General features: G+C 43.4%; 1 protein-coding gene across 1 annotated transcript; it reads left to right on the plus strand.

Moving 5' to 3' along the window:
• The first annotated feature begins 502 nt into the window (after positions 1-502).
• LOC118779989 (inositol 1,4,5-triphosphate receptor associated 1-like) lies at positions 503-7813 on the plus strand. The gene is made up of 11 exons (XM_036532371.1): positions 503-549; positions 757-784; positions 1069-1209; positions 1855-1986; positions 3094-3238; positions 3703-3749; positions 4030-4080; positions 4202-4302; positions 4612-4746; positions 7178-7309; positions 7525-7813. Exons 2-11 carry the CDS (start codon positions 764-766, stop codon positions 7667-7669), a joined length of 1050 nt encoding a protein of 349 aa, XP_036388264.1. The 5' UTR covers positions 503-549; positions 757-763; the 3' UTR covers positions 7670-7813.
• The last annotated feature ends 4334 nt before the right edge of the window (positions 7814-12147 follow it).

A 12147-nucleotide genomic window follows, 5' to 3' on the forward strand; every position in this document is an offset into this window, starting at 1 on the left:
AGACTTATATAATCACCTGCAGCAGAGGTTCTCCTTCACTGTCTACACTAGGTGCAGCAGCCCTCAGTGTTCACCCAAATTACAGCCTGTAGGAGGAGACTTCCTGATCTCGAATAACCTGAACTCTCCCCCAGAGCCCAGCCCAGAGGATCTGCTGGCTGCCTCCTGGGAGGATCTGTCTGTGCTGGAGCGGCTGGGACTCAGCAGGTTTGTAGGCAGGCGCAGGGCTGCTCAGACAGGGCTGTGCTTAGAGACTTTGTGTGCCTCCCATCGGGGCTTCATAAAACTGAATGTATCTGTACTGTAGCACCAATGCTCCCAACCTGTATGCCTGTATACCTATGTATAACCTTCACAGTTATGAATGGATTCTCTCTCTCTCTCTCTCTCTCTCTCTCTCGCTCCCTCTCTCTCTCTCTCTCAGTTTTACTCTCTCCCTCTTATTCCCTCACTCTCCCCCTCCTTCTCTCTCTCTCTCTCTCTCTCTCTCTCTCTTTCTCCCTGTCAACATATTTGTAGCTGACTTCCTCAACTTTGTACAAACACAATGTAAGAAAGATATGGTGTATTTGCTGTTTGAAAGGAAACTGGTTTTGATTACGAGGCTGGATACATTAATGCATCTAGGGGTTGTTTGCTTGGCAGTATAGCATTGTGTATCAAAGCACGTTAACTCTATTTTCTCTTGTGCTAGGACAGGAGATTTTTTGTCAACTTTAGTGTTAATAGGCTTTCATAAAACTCTCTCTCTCTTAGTGCAAAGATGACAGAGGACGACGTGGAGGTGAGCTGCTTTTGTTAATTACTAATTAATGTTTACATTTACATTTAGCGAGACAGGGAGTTTGTTCCACCACTGGGGAGCGATAATGTAATGTTAATTACTAATGGGCGAGTCAGAGTGAAAATTACAGTTTCATTGATGTGTTTACTGACAGGGATATTTTTGTCCCTGGACATATTGACCTTACTGTGTGTGCTCGTGTCACATGGTTAGGGCCTCTCCATACTTGTGTCACATGGCTACGGCCTTTGGGCATCCCCCGTGACCCTGTTGTCTCCCAACAGGACGCCTTTGCCCAGCTGGCCCTAGCGTTCCGCTGTGACCAGTACACCCTGAAGAGGAGGCTGCTGGCGGAGGAACATGACCGCAGTGTGGCTGAGGAGAACCTCCACCTGGAGCTTGGGAGGAGCAAAGATACGCTGCAGGTGCTCTGTCCTCACCGATTATAGTCCCTATCCTTCACAAACAGTGATATATCATACAGTATACAAATCCAATATAGGAACAACATGTTTTTAATTCATGCCAAAAAAATACACTATGTGTATTTCAGAATAATTTCTGATGAAGATTCAGAGTAGGTTCAGATGCAGGTCCTATACATTTACTCTAACCAACCCAAGGCTGAACTGGTTTTTCCAGCATTACTTTCTCTTCTCTTATCGGCTGTTTCAGTCACTTCTTCACCCCTCCAGCTCCGCCTCCTCTCTCTCATGAAATGGAATCAGTCAGCATGGGCTGTTGTCAAATAATAACTTAAGCTGGCCCTGTGTGCAAGATCTGCCTGTCCTTTCACATTGTCTTCTAACAATGATAAATGCAAGCTGTTACCTGGAATTCCTTTCCGCAGAAACCTGCATGTATAAAAAATGCTTGTATTTGCATGAAATGCATATCTGTGTGAAAATGGCATATACAACAGTGGCTGCGGTTGATATATTTTGTGATTTTAGGTAGCATGCTTCAATTATACAATATATTGATGTTTCGATGTTTTGCTGTGAGAGGTGTGTGTGGTGGCATTTTGCGTAGAATGTGAAGTCTCTCTCTCCTCCCCTGTGTGTGTGTAGTCCCTCAAGCTGAGGTGTCAGGACGCCGCCCGCAGAGAGATCCTGGAGAGGCTGGAGCTCAGTCTGGAGACCATGGGTGACATGCTGGAGAGCATTGTCAATGCTGCCGAGCAACTGGGAGCTGTGCACCAGGTACACCCCCGACTGCAGCTCCAGTTATAGGCTTTATGCCCTGCCCCGCCCAGCTATCGATGGGAGGCCCCCACCTGTGGCCTGCTGGATCGCACCAATGGCCACCTAGCAGTGTCTGGACCTAGCGATGAACTGATGGATGTGTTTAGTGACAAGCTTTTGAATGTTTCCGTTTCACTGCTTCCCCAGGGGTACTCCACACTGCCTTTACCTGGGGGTCAGGGAAACATTTTCCAATTTCTCTCAAGCTGCCGTGGAGTATCTGCAGTCTGTCCAGTGCTTTGTGGCAGTATATAACAAATGCATTTTGATTGGTTGATCGAGTTGTAAGGAAAAGCAAGGCGCAATTCTGATCTTCGCAGAAAAGACTTCTTTATTTACAGGAACGGCAGTTGTCAGAAAAACGTGGAAACGCACTCTGGGTTCAGCAGAGTCAATCTGAACCCCGAGCACTCAGCGAAAGCATTCTTTATACTGATAAAGAGCTTTGATCAGGATCGACAATAATTAGCATGCAGGTGGTGAAATACAGGAGGTCTGGTAATTACATTATCTTCCCTAGCAAGAACAGTTCTCAATCACCCATCACCGGCTTCTTTAGAAGTACCAATTGCTGCAATGGCCAGCTGCGGCCATAGTGACAGTTGAAGTCTGTGAGCAGAACTGTGGTTACAATAAGGCCATCTAGACAAATGAATACAGGTATTAGCATACCTTAAGTGAGAGGATCTGTGCTATCTTATACTGCTCTGAGTGAGCTGGTTTAGGGATCTGGACCAAAATCTTACAGACTGAATGGATTTCACTGTGGTTATGTTTTGCTGCAAGAACTGCTATGGTTTGCGAGGTAAGCGAAGAGCAGGGTTTGAGATTTGGAGGCAAATGAAGGAGGATAAATAAACTGAAATGCTCTCAGGGGTGTAGATTTTACTGTTTTTTTTGTGTTCTCATTGATGGTATCAGTAGCTTGTGAAACTATGGCATTACAATACAAACAAATTGGGCAAGCAATCAAATCCAGTGTGAAAGGCATCCCCAGTGCCTGGCTGGAGGTGTATGGGGTTGCACTTGAGCCACAAAGGTGAGCTCTGGGTCTGCTTCTGTCAGGAGGCGCGGGTGAGCCATTCTGTGGAGCTGATGGTGGCCCACGTGGAGAACCTGAAACGTCGCCATGCGAAAGAGAGCTCCGAGCTTGAGGAGACCAGGAAACTGGTGCAGAGGAGTCGTGGTCGGCTCTGCAGTGATTCCACAGGCAAGTGCTGCCACCTACTGGCCAGGAGGACTTCAAGGACTACTTGGTATCACAGAAGACCCTCACAATTTGTATTTCCCATTTACTACCAGCTGCCAGGCCCCAGACCCCTGTGTTATGCTCTCATATTTAATTTACATACTTTGTTTCTCTGTACAGTGATGTACGCACAAATATGGCCTTTAGTAAAAGTCTTCAAATTACCATACCGTACTAACCTCCTCATTCCCATAGCAAACAGATGCTCTTCTTAATCCTCTCTGGATAGACTGATGAGACAGCTGTTACATACATACAGCAGGTGATGATTGCCTCTTAAAACTCAAGTATGAGTATCACTATAAGGAAAACTGACATGTTGCACATTGAATCTCCTGGTTCTCTGTTGCATTATACGTATGATCACATGTTGCAAGATGCACTACTGGATACCATATGCACTGACCTCTGGTGTTTTATTCCAGATGACGGTGAAACGAGGCATGGTATCTTAAGACAGTCTTCCCAGCAGGTAATAATCCAACTGAAACTCAGAGTTGATTTTAGTGTCTTAGCAGAGGTGCTGTGTGTGCTTTATTTGCTGGCTTGCTTACTGCTTGTCTTATATGTCTACACCCACTTGTCTCTTTGTATGGTAAACTAAGAGATTTTATGTGTAACTGCTAAGAACAAGTAATGTATTCTCATGTTTAAACACTGGCTAAACATGGTAATTAATTTAAAAAAAGTTAACTTCCATATGTATAGATAACTCAGACCAATCACTTTGTATTTTTTGACCTCTTTCTCAGTACCTCACTCGACGGAGGGTCAGCATCACTCTAATACCAATGCCTGCTCAGGTAAAAATGACTGAATCTCCTTCAGATCGCACTGCGCTGTAAATATCCTCAGCGATTCAGACAAAATGTGTGTGACTGTGTTGTGTCTCTGCTGTGACTGAAGTCCTCATCTCCTACACAGGGTGGTGAGGTGGAGTCAAAGTATATAGACAGCATCAAGACCAATGGGGACAATGACTCTTTGGGACCACCAGAGGGCAGCACTATACAGCCAGATGGCAGGTACCGTGTGGAGCAATGTTTCTCAAGCCTACTCCTGGAGCCCCCCTGTCCTGAATATCTTCCATCTATCCTTGCTGCTTGATTAAATCAGGTGTGCTCAGCTAATCAAAAGTGCCACTGATGAGTTCAGTCAGGTAGGTAGAGCAGGGAAAGATGGAAAAAGTTCAGAGCAGGGGGCCTCCAGGAGTAGGATTGAAAAACACTGGTGTAGAGGACACAGTTTCTATTCAGTTATATATTTACATGAGAGAGAGAAAGAGAGACAGGTCAGGTCAGGTCTCTGATTTGTATCACTCTTTTTCATTCTAGCCAGCATGTGGCCTCTAAAGAAGCTCTGTCCAGGCCCAGCGCCCCTCAGGCCCCAGCGGAAGTGGTTTCTCTGCCCCAGGCAGGACATCCTGTACACAGACAAGAGGAGGGACCCACCACCCTGTATCTCAATAGGTACAACAGATAAGAGAATCCATCCCACAACTGTGAACATCTATCACAAATATCTATATATAATACAGTAATATGGCAGCTCAAGTTAAGAAAAAAATAAGGGAAGCTAAAAGGCGTTTTGAAAGACAGATGGCATTAGATGCAAAGAGCAACCCTAAATGCTTTTTTCAATATTACAGTCTAAAAAGGATAGTTAAGGCTGAAATAAGCGGTATAAAATATAAGGATGGAGTTATGGTTTATGATAACAAAGCTATTGCTGATACACTAAACAGTTACTTTGTGGAGAGTTTCACTGGTGAAGTGTTTTCACATATGCCTTCAGGTGCAGTCAGTTCTCAGAGACTTATGGAGGAAATTGATGTAGAGGATGCAGAAGTACTAGATAAACTTCAAAAACTTAAAACAAATAAGGCAGCAGGCCCTGATGGAATATATCCAAGAGTTCTCAGGGAACTAGCAGAAGTGGTTTACAAGCCTCTGACAGTTATTTTTAAACAATCCCTTAAAACTGGAAAAATACCAGATGACTGGAAACATGGCAGTGTAGTACCTATCTACAAGAAAGGAGACCGGACTGATCCAGGAAATTATAGGCCTGTCATCTTAACTTGTATCACATGTAAATTACTGGAATCCATCATTAGAGATAATTTGGAATTATTCCTTGAGCAAAATGGTATCTTAAATGATAGCCAACATGGTTTTTGCAGAGGAAGGTCATGCTTAACAAACTTCCTGGACTTCTTTGAGGAAGCTACAGCATGTTTGGACTCAAAGCAAGCTTATGATATTATCTGCTTGGACTTTCAAAAGGCATTTGACAAAGTACCGCATGAGAGGCTCATATTGAAAATGAAATCTGCAGGAATTACAGGAGCTATCACTGAATGGGTTTGAAGTTGGTTGTCTAGTAGAAAGCAGACTGTAACTGTGGGAGGAATTGTATCAGAGCAGGGTCCTGTACGAAGTGGAGTCCTGCAGGTATCGGTGTTGGGGCCTTTGCTATTCCTTATATACATAAATGATCTTGATGCAGAGGTTAGTAGTAAAATAGTAAAATTTGCAGATTATACAAAACTTGGGGGTCTAGCCAACAGTATAGAATCAACTAAGGTAATACAGGAAGACCTAAACAGCATCCAAAAGTGGGCGGATACCTGGCAGATGCCTTTCAGTTTAGATAAATGTAAAGTCTTGCATGTGGGAAATAAGAACCTTAGACAAGACTACTACGGGGGGAGGGGGGGGGGGGGGGGGGGGTTGGAACTGGAATGTGCTCAATTTGAAAAAGACTCGGGAATAGTTGACCCAAGCTTAACAGGATCTAGGCAGTGTGCTGTAGCAGTAAAAACCGGCAACAGGATGCTGGGATATATAGCCAAAAGTATTGTGTTTAAATCTAAGGAGGTTATATTAAAATTATACAATGCTTTAGTCAGACCCCAATTGGAATGCTGTGTGCAGTTCTGGGCACCACACTATAAGAAAGATATTGAGGTTCTTGCAAAAGTTCAAAGAAGGGCAAATAAATTAGTTCCTGGCATGAAATATAAAAGCTACGAGGAAAGACTCAAGTTACCTAACCTATTTAGACTTAGAGAGAGGAGGCTTGGGGGTGATTTAATGGAGGTTTTTAAATTTATGAAAGGACTCAATAAGGTTAACTACAATACATTTTTTAGGGTGAGTTCAGTCTGTAGAACAAGAGGACATAAATGGAAACTAGTTAAGAGTAAGTTCCGCACTGATATAAGGAAATATTATTTTACACAAAGAGTTATCAATACATGGAATATGTTGCCAGGTCATGTAGTTGACGCAGAGACCCTTGCTGTGTTCAAGTCCAGACTTGATGCAGTTTTAGATACTCTTTAATTGAAATGGCAAGCTTAGTTGGGCCGAATGGCCTGTTCTCGTCATAATGTGTTCTTATGTTCTTATGTAAATATCAAACCCCTGTGTGTTTACTTTTCAGTAGAAGTATCCTTTTGCTTTTGTGTGTCCATTTATCTCAAAAGAAAACAGAAAAGTAGATGAGAAAAGATAAGGAGAAAAGAGAAAATGAGATGAGAAAAGATAAGGAAAATGGTTGGGCATTCATTGCATGGCCATCTGAAGGTCCACCGAATTCAGTGTGTTAAACAAGCTTGGGTGGCACAAGGGCTCTCAGGGTAATTTTGGTTGTTTCTGTAGGAAAAGGCTTAACTTTCTGTGTTGTATAGGCATGGGCAGTACACCCCCAGCCTGTAACGCCAGATGGTGTAGAGGTCTGTATTTAGAGGTCTGTTTGCGTTTGGATGATTGAGTGCGCTTGCATGACATGTCTTTCTGAGTGGGAGTTTCTCATGCTTGTGTGGGCGCTGTGTTATCTGTTCACTGCTCAGTGCGAGTTTTACACCTCAGTGTGTCTTTTGTCACTGTGTGTCAGTCCTGTCCAGGACACTGTGCGTCACAGAAGAAGGAGCAGGGCAGGGGTGCGGGAGGACTCTGAAGCGGACAAGGACTCGGGCGCGGACAGTGAGCGCCAGTACAGCGACTCTGACGATTTTGCCCCGGACTCGTATGTGATCTAAGAGGCGTAGATAGATTCTGCTCCCAGGGCACTGACCCAGGATCAGTTTAAGCTTTTCAATTCATTCAAAGCTTAATCAGAATGATGTTCAGGCAGGCTGAATCTGGGTCAGCTGAACGTTTCATGCACAGGGTGCCCCTTTTTCCAAGTATTTCCTTCTACCCTATTTGTCTGATTGTTGGTAACCATCTTTTTTTCACCAGGCATATGACTGAACAGCATCCCCTGGCGTCCTGGATGTCTCAGTGCTACTGGATAACCGTCTGGCTTTTAGTGATGGCACTTTCCATTCTGGTGTTTTTGGTCGTCTTACTGTGGCGTCTAAGAGCTCCCGTCGTCTGGCTGTGATTCCCCACCTCAGAGAAGTCAGCCATGACAGGCACCCTGCTGTCTGCCTGCAAATTTGACTCTGACAGACAGCGGCCAAGTGCCATTGATGTCCAAGGTCTCCGTAGTCAACACCAATGGACTATGCACAGTACATACTGCCATCTAACGGAACTGTCTTGACTTGGTACAGATAATAAAAATGATAATTTCTTTATGGTTTTGTTTCTTAATTGATCTCAGGAAACACTTTGCACTCTCCAGCAGAGTCAAACAGGTGTGTTAGCCCCCCAGAAGCTCTGGCTGCTCTGCTTCTTCCAGGGGGAAGACTGCCCTCTACTGACCAGCCATTGGAAGCAACCTTATTTTCCTTAGATGTCTTTCCCCAAGCGTTGTCCAAGCCCATCCCTGCAGAGCCTTGGCCATTGACTCAGGAGGCAGAGAGTTGTATGTCCACACACTGATAAAAGAATGCACATGCGGGCTATCCTCAGAGTTTCCATATATGTAGCTACACCAGACTAAACCGTTGCAAACACGCCACATGACTTTGTCAGCATATACAGCAGAAAATGAGGGGCTCCCAGGCTGGTGTGGCACAACATGGGGCAGAATTCATATGGAATCACTTCTGCAGTAAACAAAATTCCTAGTAATTACATTGGAATGGGCATAGTTCAAATTGCACAAGTGACTGTAAGCCGGAAAAAATGTTTCCCATTGTGCATATGCAGTTTTATGTAAGAGGAAGAGCTGGTGATAGCCTCTCCTCCACATCTCTGTCAGACCAAGCCCACCACCCTGGACCACTGCCAACTTTACCATCATGTAAGGTTGCATTGGTTTGTTGTCCTGCTTATAATAAAATGCTGTCTTCCTTACAAGATACTTGCTTATGTGAAAAAATATTTATATGCAGCATATGTATCAGACATCAGATTGCGTCTCTAAGACTCCATGATATTACAGTCAACAAAGAACGCAATGGAAGTACATTTGTGGTTGCATCTAATGAATTCTCTTGGACGCTGGAGTTAAATGGAACACTACACAGATGAATTTGTTATTTTGTCATATTAGGACATTTAAACATGTGCCCGAGCCATGGTTTCAAAGACGAAAGGAAATGGAGGAAATGTTCTTCAGATGATGGGCAATACTAATATGCATTCATGATTCAAATGAGTGGGATTACTGAATGGGTTATTGTGCCAGTGCTGTTACATTTAGGTGTAAATTCTGCCATTCATACGGTCAAAGAGAGAGTGGTCCTGTTGTGCCTCATCCTTTTGGTCAGGCTTTATGCTTGAAATATTTGATAAAGGCCTAGTATCAGAACAGTTGTTGTATTTGTCGTACATCACAGGAAGAGGGGTGATATGGTATGTTTTTCTTTATTGTTGGGTTCTATTCCGTTCCAAGCAGGACAATTACCTAGACTGTAATGCTAGTTCTAGTTATCACCAGCAGGAGCCACTGTTGCTTTTTTCTCATTTATACATCAGAGATTTTACCTCACATAGGGCTACTGTTAATGTACAGAAGCCGATTAAGTTAAAATAGGTCCTCTAAGTAAAAGAGGTGTTCGACAACCTTTTTGACTGTGATGACAACATAAGGATAATTGTGGAATACATTACAATTATCTTAAAAAGCTTTGGTGGTGTAGCTGTTAGCCATATGATGAGTGTAGTGTATGTAGCGACATGTAGTGTGTAGGACGACGAACACCAACTGGCAGATCAAAAATTGTCCTGTGTGGACTGCCAGAATATCTTAGTCCTAGCTTGTGGACCATCTGGCATTTGAATCAGCAATATAAGTGGCTTCACGTTTGGTTCCCTTCACTGCCTTATTGTTAAACATAAAGCAATGGGCAATTGTATTAGACTGTGACAACCGCACTCCAGGGTATTTTTCCTTTGCGCCATTGATTGCGCCCTATGTGAATCCAGGCTCTCACCGAGGGTGAATTGATTCAGGCCGATTTAGAGGCACGGGTGAGCCGTAATATTGATTGGCCATTCCACATCCCACCACGCCACCGGCAGTGGCGAGTCCTTGTGTAGCTGGATCCGACCGAGACGGCTAATAAGCGGGGAAGATGCGCGTCGGTGAAGTCTTTCTTGGGGACGCCGGTTCCAACGACACAAAGCGTCGCTTGGGAGATCTACAACAGTTAATGAAGAATGAAGAATTAGTGGCTTGAGGTGAATCAAATGAAACCCGAATGATTCATCTGTAGCCTTGAATATTCCTTTGAATGTTAATCACCAGCACCCATGCAACATTGCAAACTTATTTTGCCTATCTACAGGAGCAATCCGTGCATATTATGAATATGCCTTTGTAGACCAGGGCATTGCGTAAATGAGATTATGACGCTCAAAGATGAAAGAAAATTAAATATTAGAAAACTTAATAAATGTTTTGTGGCAGCTCAGTTTACTAATATCTTAATTACTCAGTATCTTAGTCACTGTGTTTCTCACCATTAAAGTGCAAAATTCTACTTGCTTTATATTAGCAAGACATCTTTTCACACACAAGGTTTGATTTTTTTGAACTATGGTCCCATGATGGTCTGTCTGTGACTAAAATTAGCATGTGGTACAAGGCAGCCAATCGTGAAGACTCCTTGAAATTAATGCAACACCTCACTGTCACTGAAGCAATGAGGTGGCATGGGAACACAAAATTAGAGCAGCAGCAATCAACAGGATGAACTACTATCACTGAGATTTTAATAGTGGTGACTTTTAAGTGTCACCAGAGCAGAGAGAGACAGAACATTTCTAGGGTCATCTCCTTGGCAACATCATACATGAAGCTTGAAAAAAATACAAACTGCAATACATCTCTCTCTGATATACGTCCTCAATGATGCTTGCCTGCTGGAGTTTTTTTTTTTTTTTGCTTTGGACTCTCTGGATCTTTACACATCATCTCCAGCAGACAGCTGATTTACTGCATGTGTGATATCAAAATAGCAGCACAGTGTGTCATTGACCTTCAGCGATAATACCAGATGCTGCCCTGCTTTCAGGGAGAACAATTAAAGCTGTTATCCTCAAATGAACTACCAGTCTTGTGACTCAGATTTCTAAGGTAATTCATTATATGGCAGCACCACAACAGTGTCCCTGCATAATAAATGTAGAAAAATACTGAGTATAGATATACACTATATGGACAAAAGTATTCGGACACATGACCATTACATTGTAATGACATTGTATTCAAATACATATACTTTAATATGGAGTTGGTCCCCCTTTTGTAGCAACAGCTTCCACTCACTCTTCTTGGAAGGCTTTCCACAAGATTTTGGAGTGTTTTTGTGGGAATTTGTGGCCATTCATTCTGTAGTGCATTTATTAGGTCAGGCACTGATGTTGGACGAGAAGGCCTGGCTCGCAATCTCCGTTCCAGTTCATCCCAAAGGTGCTCGATGGAGTTGAGGTCAGGGCTCTGTGCGGATCAGTCAAGTTCTTCCACACCGAACTCATCAAACCATGTCTTTATAGTCCTTGCTTTGTGCACTGGGGCACAGTCATGTTGGAATAGAAAAGGGCCTTCCCCAAACTGTTGCCACAAAGTTGGAAGCATAGCATTGTCCAAAATGTCTTGGTATGCTGAAGCTTTAAGATTGCCCTTCACTGGAGATAAGGGACCTACCCCAAACCCTGAAAAACAGGTGTGGCTAAATACTTTTGTCCATATAGTGTAGCTATAGATATAGACATAAATATAGATATAGAATTATAATGGTTTGCAGTATGTTGTGACCAGGACACTGTAAGAGGTGCAGGTCCTTGTGTGTTGGCACGTATTTTCCAGTTTTTAAACAATGCATGCTTACAGATTCATGTAAGGGAATGTGACTAGCTCCAAGCTGCTGGAAGAGATAAGTACCCAGGTCAATTAGGGAAAGTCAGGAGCAAGTTAGCCTCAAGCTACAGAGTTGATCCACTGAGGTGCTCTGAGCTTCTTCTGAGCGGCTTAGCCTTATCTTTTGTCTGGTGTTCTGCATTACACAGCATGTGAAGTGAAATCCACACCATAGCTCATAATGGTCCCACCTATACCACACACATGTGTATAGCAAAGCTTCTTTTACAGAAATAATAAAAAAGCAACTACATTGGAATATGAGCCTAGCGTGTGATTCCAGAGCTCTGTGTGAGCAGATATATTGTTATGTGCAAATTTACGTGACAGAATCCCTCCCAGCTGAGGATAACTTTTGGTTGCTTGGCAACACTGTCTCTCTTTAGTGTATAAGGCCATGCATGGTTCAGACAGCAGGCATTTTTAAACGGACCACTTTACAAAATGTAATCAGTTTTGGAGATGGAGTGAGGGCTTGTCTGTGAATGGATATGAGCTGGGTATGTGTAGGCAGGGTGGTAAAGACCACGCTGTTCAGGAACAGGACAGGTTGTGTGTGTGCATGTGCCCAGGGTCGGTGGGATTTTGGAAGTTTGGACGTTTTTTTT

This window comes from Megalops cyprinoides, chromosome 6 (genome assembly GCF_013368585.1).
Source record: "Megalops cyprinoides isolate fMegCyp1 chromosome 6, fMegCyp1.pri, whole genome shotgun sequence".
Classification (NCBI taxonomy): Eukaryota; Metazoa; Chordata; class Actinopteri; order Elopiformes; family Megalopidae; genus Megalops; species Megalops cyprinoides.